At 37.9% G+C, this 18,569-nt stretch overlaps 1 protein-coding gene across 2 annotated transcripts in view; it reads right to left on the reverse strand.

Annotated features, from left to right (window-relative positions):
* The window catches only part of pkhd1l1.1 (PKHD1 like 1, tandem duplicate 1), a 44,819-nt gene that overhangs the window by 23,988 nt on the left and 2,262 nt on the right, over positions 1 to 18,569 (reverse strand). For both annotated transcript variants that reach the window (XM_004569253.2, XM_004569254.3), the window contains 32 exons: positions 18,421 to 18,565; positions 17,584 to 17,677; positions 17,431 to 17,488; positions 17,259 to 17,352; positions 17,007 to 17,060; positions 16,836 to 16,909; positions 16,692 to 16,734; positions 16,501 to 16,571; positions 16,305 to 16,415; positions 14,735 to 14,827; positions 13,083 to 13,348; positions 12,908 to 12,999; positions 12,644 to 12,803; positions 11,761 to 11,896; positions 11,498 to 11,641; positions 11,221 to 11,375; positions 10,903 to 11,013; positions 10,612 to 10,761; positions 10,404 to 10,528; positions 10,140 to 10,303; positions 9,757 to 9,926; positions 7,149 to 7,281; positions 6,406 to 6,560; positions 5,517 to 5,639; positions 5,173 to 5,278; positions 4,560 to 4,667; positions 4,286 to 4,447; positions 4,088 to 4,209; positions 3,017 to 3,149; positions 1,993 to 2,185; positions 330 to 472; positions 47 to 151 (listed from right to left, as the gene is read on the reverse strand). In XM_004569253.2, coding sequence (XP_004569310.2) covers positions 47 to 151; positions 330 to 472; positions 1,993 to 2,185; positions 3,017 to 3,149; positions 4,088 to 4,209; positions 4,286 to 4,447; positions 4,560 to 4,667; positions 5,173 to 5,278; positions 5,517 to 5,639; positions 6,406 to 6,560; positions 7,149 to 7,281; positions 9,757 to 9,926; positions 10,140 to 10,303; positions 10,404 to 10,528; positions 10,612 to 10,761; positions 10,903 to 11,013; positions 11,221 to 11,375; positions 11,498 to 11,641; positions 11,761 to 11,896; positions 12,644 to 12,803; positions 12,908 to 12,999; positions 13,083 to 13,348; positions 14,735 to 14,827; positions 16,305 to 16,415; positions 16,501 to 16,571; positions 16,692 to 16,734; positions 16,836 to 16,909; positions 17,007 to 17,060; positions 17,259 to 17,352; positions 17,431 to 17,488; positions 17,584 to 17,677; positions 18,421 to 18,565 — 3,993 coding nt within the window. The remainder of the gene's footprint in view (positions 1 to 46; positions 152 to 329; positions 473 to 1,992; positions 2,186 to 3,016; positions 3,150 to 4,087; positions 4,210 to 4,285; positions 4,448 to 4,559; positions 4,668 to 5,172; positions 5,279 to 5,516; positions 5,640 to 6,405; positions 6,561 to 7,148; positions 7,282 to 9,756; positions 9,927 to 10,139; positions 10,304 to 10,403; positions 10,529 to 10,611; positions 10,762 to 10,902; positions 11,014 to 11,220; positions 11,376 to 11,497; positions 11,642 to 11,760; positions 11,897 to 12,643; positions 12,804 to 12,907; positions 13,000 to 13,082; positions 13,349 to 14,734; positions 14,828 to 16,304; positions 16,416 to 16,500; positions 16,572 to 16,691; positions 16,735 to 16,835; positions 16,910 to 17,006; positions 17,061 to 17,258; positions 17,353 to 17,430; positions 17,489 to 17,583; positions 17,678 to 18,420; positions 18,566 to 18,569) is intronic.

Below are 18,569 nucleotides of genomic sequence, written 5' to 3' on the forward strand. Positions count from 1 at the left end.
CAGATTTAGTTTGACAGCTGCACAAAGCACAGAAACATAAAACTACCGCGATCAAATCCCTGGTTGGTAACGATGTGGGTCTTCTCCTCTGATTGCACAACACACTGCAGCTCATTCTCTGAGGCGGCCGTCACTTCACAAGCAGCGTTTCCTGTCACAACGCAAACAGAAAACATGAAGGAGATCAGTGATGCAGCTCTGTTACACCGTTTTTAAATATTTGCAAGCTTTTGCACCATCATTAACTTCCATTCATATAAATTGCTTAAATATATTTCCTAGTAAAACACACGGTTGGCATAATTACGACTGGATCACATGTTGCTTACCAACAGACACAGTGTTGTCAGATACGTTGCTGCTGAACCCAGAGCCAGAAACGGTCAGCTTGGTTCCTCCCATCAAAGAACCGAACAACGGCGAGACGCTGTAGACTTCCAGGATGTACTCAATGGTCGTGTTTACACCATTGCTGTAAAACAAAAAAACAGACCAGCTAAGGTAAAGGCATTAATAATAGACTTATGAGAATTAATCTTAAACTGTGTCATTTGTTTTGGTATCTATGGCATCTTATTAAAACCTAACTTTAGAATAATTTCGACCAAATTTTTAATCACTTTTCGACAAATGATTCTGTACATGCAGTTTGTATGCCCCGGTGACCACTGAAATCAAAGATCATTCAGATAAAGCTTTGAAATAAGATGGCAGCATTTGCTCCAAGAAGTTCTTTGGAATGATTTGGGTCAAAAAATCATTCCAAAGAAAAAATGTACAACAAATGATGTTTTCTACATCATTTGTTGTACATTTTAACTGAAAAAAAAAATACCCTTAAGAATTTCCTTTATTGTCCTCATGAATAATGGTGGGAATACAAATACATGGCACCATTTCATGGAGAGAAGATCTTTTGGGCAGGTAGAGAAAGAAATGACTCATCTTTATTAAATATTCCAAGAAAGTCGAGTCTATTTTTGAGTAGCAAAAGCTTTTCACTGGGAAGATGCACTTAACAGAACGTGATATCTGCTTTTAGATAAATTCATCTATCTGTCTATGATCTATGTACAGTGGTCCCTCGCTATAACGCGGTTCACCTTTTGCAGACTCGCTGTTTTGCGGATTTATTTATTTTTGCGCAATTTTGCATGCTTTTTTTATGTTGTATTTTTATTTTTATTTTTTACAGCGCATTGTGTTCTGCGTCCTGATTGGCTGTAGACCATTTTTAGTCAATCTCGTGCCATATCTCCTGTACAGTACAGAATGCGTTAAGCTTCGTAAATAATTGCGTTAAGCAAATTTACATAAATCTTGGATTGCCCGCAGTGTGACTCTGAAGTGCTGTACTGCATGTTTTTAAGTCTTCTCCCCAACAAACACAACACTGAAACGTTTTGCACCGTCAAAGGCAACCGCGGGTGCCTTTGGTTTCATTCTATAACACTGGAGTGTGTAGTGGGGGGTTTTACAGCCTTAAAACATCTACAATAATTGTAAAAAATAAAGTTGGCTACTTCGCAGATTTCACCTATCGCAGGTTTATTTTTTAGAACGTAACTCCCGTGAGTCCCACTGTATATACATAGATAGATATAGATACATCTAGAGAGCGATATTTATTTATTTAATTCGATTTTAATCACATTTTCAAATCAACCCCAAATCCTGTCTCTGTCTGCAATAAACCATGCTCCACTTTTTGTGTATTTATTATCATATTATTTGTTTATTGTTGTCCTACTTATTTTCTACTCCTTTGAAGGGATCAAACTCTAGTGTCAGGAACCTTGGCGCAGTCTATACAGTGTATATTGACTGAAAAAACAAATATAAAACAATGTTTGTATCTGACCCTCACAGAATGCGCCTGGGCCCATCTGACACGTGAGAAAACAATTCAACAGTCTTTCATTTTTGCACGCGAAAGATGAACCCGTGATAGTACTTCCAAATCACTCAGTGTATCTTTGACAGACGCTGTACCTCGTCTGGGGGTAGCCATTGTTCCCAACCTGTACGTCCACCTCATGCATGCCAGGTGGCAGCACAGGGAGAAGACAGGTGATGTTTGCTTCCGTCCAAAGCACAGTGACACATTCCCTCCTTCCTACAAGCACGATGCTGTCATTGTCTTGCTGCCCGAGGTTCAAACCTTGGATGGTGAGAACTCGGTGGCCTGCACAAAGAAAGACAAACAAGTATGCCAACTCATTTTTCCAACGTAGCAGCCTCTGTCATTAAAGTGCCAAGATGACTGGCACTTGTCACCTCGTTGGCTCTCATTGTATGTCATGAATGTCACGGGTTGTTCTGCAGATTAATAGAAATTCTTTTAGCGTCATTTCTTCCTAGTTGTTTAGTATAATTAGACGGTAAGCCTCGCTAGCCCCCTGAGCCAAGATTCTCAAGCTTAAGAAAGCTTTAAAAGGCTAAAACTGGGTAAACCTGCAAATCAGCATTACACAACTCAAGACTATAACAATTGAGGTTTCTACACACGCTTTCAGCTGCTGTTGACAGGTCAGAAACATGCCAGCTCTGAGCAACAAAGCCCAGACAGCACACACAGCACACGTCAACATTTTGGCTCTCTCTGCCATTAAAATACATTGTGTTCATATATTCAAGGACACATTTCATGTGATGTAACCTGTCCTGTGTAAAAGTTACTGACAAAAATACATAAGCCTTCAATATTTTCTGGATTCACTGTTTTCATAGCACTAACTGAATAATAGCAAATGCACTGTGCCTATATGTGGTTTACTTTGTGTATGAAGAGGCTTGAAATTCAATGAAGAAACACTGAATCCTTTTCTTTTCAAGCACAAAGGGGAAGCAGACAGTTAGGACTGAAAGTAACCTTTAAAGGACAAAACCCACCTTCATCCTCATTAAACTCATTAATCTTTACTTAAATGAATCATACAATCTCTATAGTTGTGTTAAAGGTTATTTGATGCATAAACACAACAGCTCCATTCAGCATAAAAAAGGAGCTGCTTACCAATCACAGTGGTGGTCAGGGGATTCAGGCCTGTGATCTGTGGGGTGAGGTTATTATCGTAGGTGAAGGAGCTGATGGCCGTCTGACTCATGTTTCCCAACAACACCGTGACCGTCTGTGATCCCACAGCTCCCTGAAATAAGCATTTTAATAAAAGTAAGTACCTTATTCAGAGCTAAAGACGGGAAATAATATAATGTTACATAACATTAAGTTAAGTAAGTTTTATTATGACAAGACTATATAACTAACTATGTCATTTCTGGGCATACTCTGTCTGATATGACCAATGGCCTGGTGGTGAACGTAGTATGAACTTATTTCTTTATAACAAATGTTACTCAAATATTCTGTTGTGTTAATGCATTTAACAGTTTTGTCAGTACGCTACATCACAAGAAAGGACTGCAGTAGTTAGTGACGTCTGACTGACTACAAAAATTAACACAATGATACATATGCTATATATATTATAGTAGCCACGCAAAGTGTCATTTGAAATAGTTTTAATAGGAAAATTAGTGAAAAGAACAAGTTAATAGCGACTCCAATGCATTTACTTGACCGTAAAGAAATTTTGTAAGTCACTTAATACGTCAGTGGCTAAAGCCCGAGTTTAAATTTCAATTCTCATTGCTGGATTAACTTCAACAAAAAAAAAAAAAAAAAAAAAAAAAAAAAAAAATCACTGATATATAAACATTTTTAAAACATCCTAAGAAAGCTTCAAGCTTTTTATATTTGTTTTTATTTTATTATGTCTTGTAATTACTATGCATGATCCAGCAAGTACTCACATTAAATTTAGATTCTTAGTGTACCTAAAAAAGTGTTACAGTCTTTTTTAAATAATGCAATGTAACTACAGATCTGGATGTTGGATTGGATAATTAAATATGAAATTATTTGACTAATTTCTACCAACTCTGGATATTCCAGTTTGCATCTTCTTGTTTTCTGCTCATGTACTTTTTACTCCGTTCTCAGCACACTACACGACAGCTATTTTATTTGCATGCTATTGCAGGTAAACACTGTGTATAAAAATGAGTTTGCAGTGTGGGGACTTACTGCTGGTGTTCTGCATTTCAGTTCAGTGTCAGTTGAATCAATCAGTGTGCACTCTGCACTGCCAACAGTAACTGTAGCGTTCTGGCTGAAGCCAAAGCCTCTCACTGTCAGCAGAGTCCCTCCTGAGGAAAAAATAAAACAATAATTGTCTCGCAGAATTAGGTGTTTCATGGCTCACATAGAGGATCGTGGTTGTACCTGCAACGCTTCCAGAGAGCGGGACGAAAGAAGACACGATGAGCTGGTAGGTAAAGAGGAAGTTTCTGTCTGAAAAGCGTGAATCGCCCAGAGAGGGGAAGCTTACTAACACTGGGTAGGTGCCGGCACTGGTGCTGCCAAGTCTGCATACTTGAGTGGTAGCTGAAATATATTTCCCACGTTATAGTTAGTCTCCTGGAGACAAGTATCATCTGAGTTATCTTAACGAGAACCTAGAGTAAAATGTTCACTTCTCAAAAATAACTTTACTCACCTGTGGTTGCTTCAACGTGGCACCTGGCCTTTCCCACCATAATGGAAGCATTTTCACTGCTGAAGCCAGTCCCAGTGACAGTTAAGAGAGTCCCCAGACCATTAGAACCTGAAACATTATATTAAATTATATAAGCTGCCTTCACCATACAGTACGGCATAAAAACACACGGCATAATTTACAAAACTTCCAGGACTTGATCAAATAATATGAGACTGACAACAGGCTTTATACGAATACTGTCAAAAACTGGTGTTGATTGACAAGTTTTGGATAACAAACCCTTCACTAGTGGGTGTTTTGTTCAAAGCTGGAGCTCCTAAACTCCACAACTGTCTCCATTTTCAGATAAGTTCAACTGCATCACAAACAGCATTTAAATCCAGACTCACCAGCTTTTTAAGCTTCACATTAGTTCTGACTCACTGTGTCATTTCTGTGCATCTATTCTATAATTCATTTATTCTTTATTAATCATAACTATCATTTTTATTTTATTACTTTAAAACAAAATTAATTTTTTTTAAAGTTAAATGTGCAAAGAGATCAGAGTCAAAGGAACTAAAGTTACAAAGTACAGCAGGTAACAGTAACTTGGTGATGAACTGAACACCTTGCGAAGGGCTGATTCCTGTCACGACTGGAGTTTTCTTTTCGGACCATATAAAGCCGCAGTCACCAGAACACTTTGATGGGATGCCGTTGATTTGAACCTCCACCTGCAAGCGGTCATAACGAGACAGTTATTAAAGACTGCTGTCAAACATGCTGCCTGCAGTCACGGAATATAACAATACATCAGCTTTATGCAAACAGAAAAAACAAAACTTGCTCTACAGGATGCACGCTAACAAAAACACATTAACAGATTAGCTGTAGCTATAGCAGACGGTTGGACACACATAACTTGAAACTTAAAACCACCTGGCCTGGAGGCTTTTTGATTCGCAGACGTACCTGTGGTTTGTTTTCCCACACTCGGAAAAAGTCTCCTGTCAGGCTTCGAATCCACAGACCTCCCTTTCGTGTTTCCGTGGCCGAAATAATGACATTTTCCCCGACAACTGACGAGTAATCGAACTGTAGCGAGTGAAAATCACAATGTATGATGTATGTTTATACCTTTTATGTACATGTTGTTATGACGGATTCATGTCATTGAAGCTTTTGTTACTAATATGGATATTTCCAGGTATCTAATGTTGTATCACAATAGTAATTTTAAGCAACATTTATAGAAAAGTGCCAAAATCAAAAAGTCACGTCAGTGAATGCACCAGAAAATATAAAATGTAATAATGAAATATACTAAGTTTAAAATTTTAAAACTGTGACATAAATTAATATTTATTAACATTTTATCATTCATTAATTTTTACTTCTATTAGCGCCTCATTTAGCTAATATGGTGTTCATTTCTTTTTATTTAATTTTCTGTAGCATATTCCACAAATTGTATTTATTTATGCATTTTCTGCTTTAAAAAATGCAAATGAGCAGACTGTAATTCAGTGTTTTGGGGTCACAGAGCACATGACTGCTTTGAGTCAGGAGATCATTACAGAAATGAAGCTGTTAGCTAATCTAGCAGAAAAAAGTCACTATACACAAAGTCTACATTCATTTTTAATACTATGTTATTGATGGAGATCTTCATTTATTTCTATTTATTCTCGATTTTGGCAGTTTTGGTCTTTCATGCGGTTTTCTTTATTAGAGAAAAAGTAGCCTTTCCTATCAAACGTATACATTTGATGGGAAATGAAATTTACATTTTAATAGAGAAATGGTAAAAGAGCAAAGACATAAAGGAACACAAACACAACAGGAAGCGGTGCAGTCAGACCTGGATCAAAGGTTGGTCTCCTGGCTTTGTGAGCCACTTAACGCTCCACTGGGGACGTCTGCAGGTTCCAGACTTTTGGACGGTGACCTGGCCCATCCCTGCAATTCCCTCTAGGGCATACTTCAGGTCCTCCTCACTGATGTCCACAGATAAACCTAAAAACAAGGACTTGTTTTGTCATTTTTAATGATAGCTGTGTAAAGATATCCCAAAATGAATGATATTTGTACCACATCTATTAGGTTTCCCCTCATGAAGCTGCAGTACTTCACTATTTTATATATCACAGAAACACTCAAAGCAGAATTCAAAGTGGAAAAGTGGTAAAGTAATAACTGAAGCTATAGCAGATGTATTGATTCTAGAGTGCTATGTTTTTAATCTAACGTTAATCTAAGAATAAACACCATAAGTCATTAGTTTTTCATCTGTGAACCTCAGAGACGCAGACATAACGTTACAGAGCTAACACTACCTGAAGCTTCAGCTCCCTGTTTCTTTCTCTTTGAGCCTTCAGAAGCTTTGTAAATTTTTAAAAAGAGCTTTTGTGCATTTACTTTGGATTAATGTCAACCTGTCATCCTTCACAATGGCAACAATGGCATACGAGTAGCGTGGAAGTCAGTAATTAGTTATAGGTCACACAGAATTGAACCATTTGGATAATCCTATCTGTGGAACACCGCAGATGCAGGCAAGGCAGCTGTTACAATGCAAATTCTACTAATGTCTGTCAGCGCTACCTTCAGCTCGACCACCGTAAATCATCGCATCAAAAGTGCCGTTCAGAAGAGGGGAGGCTCGGTGAGGGCGGGCGATGGTCACTGTGGTAGCTCCTTCTTTAAACTCAGCCGCGTCCTCACTGTTGTTGGACATCTTCAAAAGACAGTGGAGAGAAAAAATATCAACACATTTCAATTTGTGTTGATATCACAGGATTACAACCTTAATCCTGGTTGTAAAGTGTGTGCCAGGTTTAAGGCCTTTTTTATCAACATAAAATGGATCATTAGTGAACTCACTTTAAGCTCATTGTGGGACAGTGGGACAGTGTTTAAAGGACTCTCTGGATGTTGTGCTCATTATATTGTATGTTTGGTTCAAATGCCAATATGATGTATGCTGTTTTTTAACTTTTCTGCATTTACTTTACTTATGTTAATGAGCAGCGTAAACTAGCTTTATTCTGTAAATACATCCTGTCACAAGAATTTCACTCACTGTTTTCAAAGGAAACAAGATAGTAAGTAGCATCCAGATGCTGCTAATCAAATCCATTGATTAACTGATCATCAACAAGTGTGACCTCCTCTGTATATTTATGACGAAAGAATTTCCCTCAGGATAAATAAAGTTCTTCTTATCTTATCTTATCTCATCTTAAAGGTTTTGTCAGTCTGTGGCATTCAGGTACGTGTTAACACAATTCCAAAATCTTCCCAAATTCAAATTGGATTCGGGAGACAGACACTATCTCTACTTTCAAGATTAGGCTTAAAACTTTCCTTTTTGCTAAAGCATATAGTTAGGACTGGACCAGGTAACCCTGAATCCTCCCTTAGTTATGCTGCAATAGATGTAGGCTGCGGGGATTCCCATGATGCATTGAGTTTTTCCATTCCAGTCACCTTTCTCACTCACTATGTGTTAACAGACCTCTCTGCATTGAATCATATCTGTTATTAACCTCTGTCTCTCTTCCACAGCATGTCTTTATCCTGTTTTCCTTCTCTCACCCCAACCGGTCGCAGCAGATGGCCCCGCCCCTCTTTTCTCTGTATCTATGAAGCGCCTTGAGGCGAGTTTTGTTGTGATTTGGCGCTATATAAATAAAATTGAATTGAATTGAAATTCAAACCACAGTTCGACTGTGCAGTGCTTAGAAAAGTATTAAAAAAAGTAAAACCAAGAAGTACACCTCAGTTGGCATGGTAAATATTAAATGTCATGGCAGTACTATTAAAAAAAGACTGAACAAGTATGGCTTCTTTGGATGGGTACAAACACCCCATACCAATTCTCAAGCACACTGGTGGAGGGGTGATGATTTGGGATCATGTTTTGCAGCCACAGGACTGGGCGCCATGCAGTCTTTGAGGTAATCATGAACTATTCTGTATAACAGTCAAATGTGAACCCTTCATCTTATTGCTACTAAATGTGGTTCTACAAGCTGGATTTTAAATGGGAAAAGAACACCTGTTAAAACAACATGAAGCAGAAAACCCACATAAACTGCGCAAAGATTAATGTCAGCTTTAACTGAAATAGCTGACATTATGCTTTGGTGCTGCTTCTGCTTTAATTTGTTAGCCAAATAATGACTGTAGAGCAGGTGGAGGCATGACACGCATACAGGATCATTAAGGTGCCTCTCTGTACTGTAACTTATATCGCACGCGTGGCTGCAGGTCACTGTACATTTCTACTGCTTTCATTCACATTGCTGAGGCAACACTGATCTCTTAAGCAGGACATCTGGTTTCAAAATACTGTTACTGAGGCAATTTTGAAACTTTATATCTACTCACTCTTCCTTTATCATCTTTTGGTTTGTTTTATTGAGACAATCCGTAGACACCGTAACACAATAGCACAGGAATGCAGGCTTAACTTTTAGCCTCTGTCCTTTCTTTGTGTGGATTTGTTTTCCAAGAAACACAAGCCAACAAGCCTAAACTCATACGGTTACTCCAATAAGATCCCACAGTACTGGCGTGACTGGGAAAGCCCCTTCTTCTCCCGTTTAATTTTAGCAACACAATATATATATATATATATATTTTTTTTAACAAAAAGTTAGGATTTCAACGGCCAAAAATTGTTCTCATTATTTGCAGACCAAGAAAACAAATTCAGATTCTGCACTTAGATATGTACAGCATTGTAGGACAGGGACAAGACATGATGTATATAACCTGTGCTTTTTGGTTTTCTGTTTGTAGCATAGTTTCTATTAAGCAATCACATCTTAACAGGCATTGTTTGGATGCAGGTAAAAAGTCTAAGCGCAGAGTCAAAAAGACATTTGCCAAAGTGCATCAGATAACTAATACTTGGTGAAAATGTAGTTTAGATTTATCTCCTTTTTTGAACAATAACAAGAAGTCAGAAATCAAAATCTTTGCCTTGATAGCCACAATAAAAGGCCTGAAAATTTCCCAGTTGCATTAAGAATATAGGTTAGCTTGCTAAACCTAAGCTTCTAGTCTTCTAGTCTAGTCTGCTGACTTTTAACAACGAAGCCAACCTGAACTGAACCGACGTTACATTTGTGATTTCCAGAAATCTAATGACTTCTTATTCAATATTTCTATTTTACACATCTAAATTAACACATCTAAATCCTACCTGCAGGAAGCCAACGCCTAGCAGTGGAAAATCAAATGCACAGTCTAGAGGTGTGGCTTTGATCTCATAGCTGATCCGTGAAGCAGATGATGCATGTTTGCTGACGGAGATCAACTCGAAGGACCGACCAGAATCCTCAAAAGGAGCGGGCCTCCTCTTGTTAGGAACAGCTGTGCAATAAAAAATGAGGAAAATTAAGTTTATCAATATTTAATTAGGGAGAAAACAAGTGTTTAAGACTCCCTGTACAGGCATCAAAGTTATACATTTAAAGGTATTCTGCAAAACGGTAGGATAGAAATATGTAACAACATAAAGCAGAATATTAAGATATTTGAATACTGTCTGTACAATTAAACAATAAGTACTATCCAACTCTGTACCATTTTCATCAATTGCAGTGGCCATCTTTCCAATATGAACGACATCTATGTAGAAATCTTCACCAGAAGTATCCTTGTACAGGTAGAACTCCAGCAGACTGTATCTGCTCCCAATGTATTGTGTCTGCAGAGAACTTTGCAGATTCATGCATTTGTAACTCCATCTGTGAAGAAAATATCTTATTTACACGCTGCACCGATATGTAATTAGTATCTTTGCACATTTTGGATAAATCAAAAGCACTTTTAGGACTTAGCACTGACTTGGAGCCCTTGTTGAAGATAGTGTTGATCTTTGTTGTGAGTGTTAGCGTTTTGCCTTTGCTGTCCCGGTAAGTGAACCTCATTCCAACTTCATCTTTCAACATTCCCTTGTATGCAAAGCAAAGCTGGAAGAAAATTAAATGAATATTTGTGAAAAAGGTAGCTGCACAATGCCATTAACAATAAATACATAAATGATTGATTTTACCATTGGGTGCTTGTCCAATGAAACCGGTCCATATGTATCTCCAGACTCTGTTGTGTAGCTGTCCTTGAAAAGGATCTCGGCGTTCTTCAGCGACCACCGGCCACAGAATCCAGAGTGATCTACAGGCGTGCCTTCGTTTGCAATATTGAACTGATGAATGGAAAAAAGCAGAAAACTGAGAATCCACAATCAAATTCTCTAAAAATTTAAGAAATCATTTCTCACAGTTTTCTGTTTCAGACTTACAGACATTTCTTTTCTGTTTTAGTATTTTTATTTGTCCCCACAAACCTGCGAATTGTCATTTTCAAAGTCTTTGAAGTATTTCACATCAGTGCCTTCAAAACTCAAGATCTCCCCCGGACACTCTGCTTTCATCAGGTCTTCCAGAGCCGACTGAACCTGTTCACACAAGCTGGGCATTAGTTACCTCAAGACATCACACCTTTAACAAAACTGTAAAAATTCAGTTTTTGCAGGATCTTTGATAGTTGTTTTCAGCAACAATCTTCATCCTAATCAGTCTGTGAATAATATGACAAGAAAAAAAAAAAAAGCTAAACTTGAGACGGTCACTGGACTCTTTTTTTTTTTTTTTACAATACAGACCTCAGATTTGGATGCATTGAAGGGGATGGGCTTTGTAGGGATTCCTCCCCAGAGCAGAGTGAAGGTTTTCATGTTGCCCCTCCCCTTGGTAACCTCAGCAACAGTGATGTTGGTGTCCGAACCAAAAACCTCAAAGTGAAGAGGTTCAAAGTCACCTACAAGCCAAGAGAGAAAAACGCACAAATTTAACACCCAACAGAAAGTCAGTTGCAAAGCTCAACACAAGCTTACTCTTTTTAATTATTTTATGCATCCGCCTCACTTTGGTTCTTCATACCTCTGTCAGAATTGAAAGTGACTATAAAGTGAGACCCTTCGCTGCTTTGTTGTTTGGTGACCATGACTGTGTCGGGTTTGATGGACCACAGGCCGTTCAAGGCTGTTTCTACCTCAGCTGCTGAAGCGCTGACTGCGATCGGTGCTAAACGAGGCAAAGATGAAGAAACAACGTGTATTTTGGGGTTCCATCAAATTGGACCAAGATATGCAAGTTTTTTTGTGGCTACCAAATCCAAGTTTACTCAGTGTTTTTCACATTACCAGTCATGGCACGTCCATAGCCGAGGCTGAAGAAGGCGCTACTACAGAGTGCGTCAGAACAGCTGCTGCTCACAGTCACGTTCTGGACTTCCTTGACTCCAGCCACATTGGCGGGCCACATGTCAAAGGTAACCACCTGGTTAACAGTGAAAATGTGCAGAAATGAGGCACAAAGCTATGAAAAACATCATTCCATCCATTTTCTTCAGCTTATCCAATTCAAGATCAGAGGTGTTCCCATGCACTTTGCAACTTTTGCAAAACAGGAGCAAACCTAGCCTAGCTCTGTCCAACAGAGGGGGATATAGTAACACTATTTAATGCTCAAACCTGTAGCATGTTACTGTATCTCATCTTTCTATTTTTTTTATTTCTAAGCTAACTAACCAAACATGCTCCTGTTTATGAAAGAGTATATTTACCCAAACGTCCGAATACATCTTTTGGAGGACTTGCAGATATTTTTGGATGAGTTGTACATTCACAGCATTTCTGCCATTAGAGGTCTTCCAGGCAAATAAAATACCAAAACATATAGTTTGAAGACATTTTGAAGCATTCTGAGTGGTCTTCATCACACCCATGAAAATATATTGGACTCAGCAGAACTTTATTATATTTAGCTGTGTGAATATATTGGTCATTTGATTTATTTCTAATAAAATAGCTGGAAGTAGCTTAGACTAGGCTTCCATTAGACAACTATTGATATAGCTAGAACAACAAATAATGAGCAACCTTCACTGTCACCTGTAACTTTAAAGCATTACAAACAGTGTTGCAACGTCATACCTACAGTACATTACTATATGCAGTAATCTGATATCAGGCTTAGGTAAGGGCGTATGACACCTCTGAAAGGTGTAGCTACCACATGCTGTACCTGCTCCTCATCAAACACGTCGTAATCAGCACCAATGTCCTGGACTTCATTGACAGCATCATCCGTCTGGTCTTCTGTGTAGGAACTCTCCCCTTGGAACAATCCCAAGTTTATGGTAGCTGCACCGCCATATTCCTGTTGAAGAATTTCCATGTAATACCTAAAACAAAACATTTATAGTTATTTTAGGTATGCCTATAAAATCTTTGGTATACTTTGGATGAATGATTTGGGGTAAATAAAGCTGCAGGCTGCCAGGCTTACGGTTTGTCTTTCTCCAAGGCCAGTACTTGTGACTTTTGTGACGCCAGTTGTGTGTAGTCAATGACATAATATGGCTGATATGCAACTTTAACCTGAAGTAAAGGATTTAGGAAATTATTATCACTTAAGAACAGTAAACTGTACTGTGATTTGAAAAAAATAAATCTTGTCACACCTTATTTTCAGGGCGGCTCGAGTTGCTGAGATAGAGATCACATCGATCATCACAGTTCAAGTATATCGTGTAGTTGCCGGTGGCAGGAGGGACAAAGAAGCCTGTAAATCGTGTGGTGAAGTAATCCATTTCTCTGGGGAAGACGTAGGGCATGGAGTCGATCCACTGAGACCAGTAGCCAGTTGTGTTCTTGTTGTAGCTCCAAATATTGCTGAGAGAAGAGGGCCGCGAGTTGTTCCACACCTCCATTTTCAAGCCTCTTCCGCCTTCACATAAAAAGTAAAAATGAGGTATGCAAAAACAGTTAGTCGCTTAATCAAGGAAAGAAAATGAAATAAGTTTTGTGCATCTTGAAGCAAATTTTACAGCAAAGGAACAATAAATAACAAGTCGTTAAAGATTAAGATGGTATATGGGTCATAACAGATCACCCGAATTCCTAACCGACCCCCTCAGACTCAACATGGACTTTGTACAAATAACTTTAATACAGTATTTAACCTTCATTCTATGAATATTTAAGTGAAGTACACAGCTGTGGATCAGGATCTGGTCTTCACTGATAGAACTTGGAGACCTTTCATATGCTACAATGTGTTTGTGTCAGCCACCTCTTCGATACGGTGATGTCACCACCAGAGCTTTCAGTTTTGGGACTTTCAAGTTGTATTTATTATTAAATATTTTTATGTTTGGTTATTAGTTGTCTTACTGTGTAGATTTTCATCTTGATGTTATTCCTTGGCCTCAGTTTTGAGTGTTTACTTCCAGCTTCTGTTATTTTAATTTATTCCCTCAGTGTTTCATCCTCCTGTGTCTCTTCTGCTACAGAAAGTTATTTTATGTTTCTGTATTTCCCCATTTAGTTATGGCTTTCACTATTTGTTTACTAGTTACTTGTCATTTATGTCTTATATTTGGTTTCCTCTTGTTTAATCACCTGAATTACTTGGATATGTGTGTTTTCACAGCTCTGTCTTCTTTCCCGAATTAGCCCTTTGTGCAAACATAGCATGGATTTGTTATTCTTCTCTCACTTTTTGTAGTTTCTATTGCTTCCTATCCACCAGTAAAGGGTGTGCTTTATATTTAAGCCTGCCTGTACAGTCAGTTTTTAGGTCTGTTTGTGTATGCTGAAATATGACAAAGATAAAACATCCAGGGAACCAATGTGTATTTAAAGAAAAGTTAAAGGTGATTATGTTCCTGATAGAAACAGTGGTAGAAATTGAAAAACATTAAAAGGCACGTGTGTGTTTTTTTCCATTCACGTCATCGTGACTGAGAACTTTTCTGTGATGCACGATTAAAGTGATTGTTTGTGCTGAAATGATTATCTCGGGTGATCTGTTATGACCCATATACCATCTTAATCTTTAACGACTTGTTATTTATTGTTCCTCAATGATTATCTCATTCCAGCACACAGCACATCAAAGTCATAGTCTTGATAAAAGGTGACAAGAACAAGATGAAATCTCTAAGACAGCAGATTTGTTGACAAATAGATACTTTAAATTCTTCCACTCTTCAAGTTGTCCACAGATTCCCATGTGTTACTTAGATAATTACACGGTATGACAGCGGCAGGATGGATCAAAACAAGTGCCGGTTAAAAGACAAACACATCAGAGGAGACGGCACGTTCTCACCCGGGTAGACTGCTGCGTTCTTGTTCATCTGGCGTTCTGCAGTCTTGCATGTGATTCTGTCATCGTCCACACTCTGGACTTCACAAGGCAGGCCTGTGGAAAAATATCAAACGTCAGCGGCTAAAGGTACATTTTAGCTCACATCAACTTTACACACACATGCAGAAAAAAACAGCAGAGCTGAATAAAGCATGTTTTCATGTGGGGGGTTTATTTACCTAACATGTAGAATTTTGAAACATTTTACAACCACTCGACGGTGGTAGAAAGCACAATTAATACAAAGTATTGTATGTAAGTACATCAATGAGTATCAAGGTACTTCAATGACATTTAAGTCCATGTAACCGCCACCTATAATCCAGCTTTAACTTTAAAAGTCTACCTTTAAAACAAAAACACAATAATATAATCTATTATAAAATTCACGTGTGTTGTAGGTTTTCTTTACTTATTTTTCAGCTGGTTTAATATATTTTTTATTTCTTCCCGTTAGTCATTTTGTAACTTATTTAAAAATAAATATAAATCTAATTTATTACGATGTATGAATATATTTTTCTGCAAATATGTTTTTTTTCCATCACCACTTAGATTTTATTTCTTTGTTTCTTTCTACCATCATACATTTGTACAATTTTCTAACTGGTAATGTTTTGTAGCTGACAATTCAATGGCTATTTCTGCATTTAACATCTTTAAAATCATCTATAACTTCAAATATGCAAATATATAAATACTTAGAGAATAAATTACTGTTTGGTTTCATATTTTCTAACTGTAAAGCTCATAAAAAAAATAATTCGTCTCCACATTACACTCTCCAGTCTGTTACTGATCATTTGTGTGTCACATCACAGCTGACATACATTTCCAATGCATTGCAAACACCTGAATTTAGTGATCTGTATCGTTATCTTTGTGGAGAGGAATGCCTTTAAATGGTGATTCCATATCTGTTGTCTACATATTGGGTCTTACAGTTCAGTTACAGTCTCACATCTATTATTAAGATAAGATAAGATAACTCTTTATTGTCATTGCACAGTCATACATAGTACAGTAGTACAATGAAATTGGAAAAAACTGTCCTACGTCGGCACTACATATAACACAACACGACACGATATGACACATCACAACGTAACAAACAACACAACACAGTATATTAACTTAGTATAAAAAAGAAGAATAAGTGTATGTGTATTGCACACTGTTATTGCATATGTACCATAACTGAAAGTCAGCAGCATACTACATGACTCACAAAGCCCTTGGAAAAGCAGCATTTTTGTCATGGTGTGCTGTGCTTCTGTGCTTTGGAAAGTTATTTCCTCTGCTGTCTGACAAGTCAGTGGTTTTGTTTTCAACGCATGCTGACATGCTGCTGTGTTGACAAGGATAATCACCTTTGCGTGCCTTGTAGTTTGAACAACACATAGAAATTTGTTTAGTGGAAACGCGTGTATCATTCATCCATTCATACTGAACACTTTGTGCTGAAAACAAGTTGACACGGCTGTTGCTGGTTAGTGTTTTTATGCGTTTCTGTTCCGATGGTGACGATTACCTCCAACGAGAACGCGTGCTGGTTGATCAGTTTCGTCAAAAAAACGACCCTGAACGGTCAACAGAGTTCCACCCATGATGCTACCCTCTGAAGGAAAGACCCCTGTCACCTCTAAGAAAAAGACAAAAACGAGGAATAAATACTAAATGTAAGAACTGAATCATCGTGAACAACAAATATCTGCTCTCCTAAGTACCTGCAAAGGTCTGAAACATGGACAGCTTGCCCAAAGCTGAAACCCTGTAGAGCTTCTTCACTGCCTGACTCCTACAGATTATAAAGAAAAAAGAATGGCTTCTTCTCAGCACAATTTTCAGTTTATCATCTGCAACAGCTAAAAATGTTCAGAAGCCACAAATTTTACATTAAACAATTGAAGTGTTTTACCTCCCAAAGTCTGCATCAAGAATGTAACTCAGGTTTTGATGACCTGTTGGATACACAATATATTACTAAAGGGTTGTTTGGAAAACTTGAAAGTGACATATATTAAGAAGAGCTGTAATTTCAGTGTGAAGAAAGCCAGCCTACCAACAAACGTCCCCGTCATTTTGCAGCTCATGTATCCCATTTGTGAAGATTGAGAAACCAGTTGGAGGTTATACCTTAAGATATATTGTGCAAAAAATGAAATAACTTTTCTTTTCTTTTATAGTGCTCTGAATATATTCAATGTAGAAAGCACGCAGGTGAACAACTTACCGTTCATCTGAGTTGGGTTTAAGCAGATCACAAGGCATTCCTCCCATGTAGGATCTGCAATAAAAAGAAGATTACAGAGGTGTACAAATAAAGTTTAAGAAAACTGATGGATGAGGCTGGATCTGTTACAGAATATTAACAGATTATCTTCAAATCGTGACCTTTTTTCATTTTATAAAATTGCTTTTTGCTGCTTTGGTAAGATTAATTGGTTTACAGAAATACAATTTCAGTTATTTTAACATTTTCTACCTCAGAAATCTGGCGTTGATTCCATTTGAGCTCAAGTCTGTGTTGCTTCCATATACATCGGTAAAGATACGTCCATACACGGTCACCAATGTGCCTGCCATGTCATTAGAGTGGGTTTAACAAAAGTTCAAAGTGAACTCAGTAAAATAACTGAATGCAGCACACACGTTACCTGGAGGACCACTGACTGGACTCAGAGATCCAATAGTAGGCGTGCGATACCAAACAGTCTGAAAAGAGTTAAAGTAAAGGTGATAAAAAAACCAATGACCACAACAAATCCAAAACACAGATAAATGAAAGTATGTGTTGCACACAGACTTACTGTAAAGATGCAGAGCGAACTATAACGGCACATGCTGTTGTCTGGAACACCATCCACGCTGACATGGATTTCATAATAATCATATGGCATGGGTCTGTGAGAGACAAAGAAATGATTTTAGATGGCAATGACATGCAGGAAGTAGCTTTAAAAAAGAGCCATCATTATAATATTCAGTATATTGAACATCAACAGCCAGACTCCTAACTAAACAAATACTCAGTGTTAAGACTCATATTACAGAGTACTTCTGCAGGGGGTTTGTACAAGTTGTGTTGTGTTATTTTTAAATGTAATATAAAAAATGAAAAACTGGAATAAAATTCCACTTTCTAGCTTTATGCAATAATATGCAAATATAGATTCTATACAATTACACATACATACATTATGCATACAGTACAAAGTTTTGGTAAAAATGAGCCAATATGCAAGGACTAATCAATTAACCAGTATTAAACAACAGCTATTATAGCTAAGTTATCTAGAAAGTTAATTAATCTTTTATTCACAAGGACGACTAGGGGCGCTCAGAGGGGAACTTATTTTAGGCAAAGTGTTTTATTTCCTGTCTCCCTTCCCTCACCCCCAACCACTTGCAGCAGATGACTGCGCCTCCCCTGAGCCTGGCTTTGCCGTAGGTTTCTTCCTGTTAAAATGGAGTTTTTTATCCTGCTGTTGCCAAGTATTTGCTCATAGCTTTTCGTCCGATTGTTGGGTTTTTTTCTGTATTATTGTAGGGTCTTTAAGTGACAATATAAAGTGCCTGTGAAATAATTAAGTAACTTGTGAAATAAGTAAATACAGACGTGCTGCTAAAGTATGCCTGGACTGTACCTGGTGTAGCACATAATCTGGTTGCGGTGTGTGGAGTCTCTCTCCACATCACAGGGGACTGACAGGGTGTTTGACACCAGGGTCACACGGTTTCCAAACATGTCGTCTACTGGATTCAGCTGGAACTGCCGCTCCTGTGCAAAACCTGG

This window comes from Maylandia zebra, linkage group LG22 (assembly GCF_041146795.1).
Source record: "Maylandia zebra isolate NMK-2024a linkage group LG22, Mzebra_GT3a, whole genome shotgun sequence".
Classification (NCBI taxonomy): domain Eukaryota; kingdom Metazoa; phylum Chordata; class Actinopteri; order Cichliformes; family Cichlidae; genus Maylandia; species Maylandia zebra.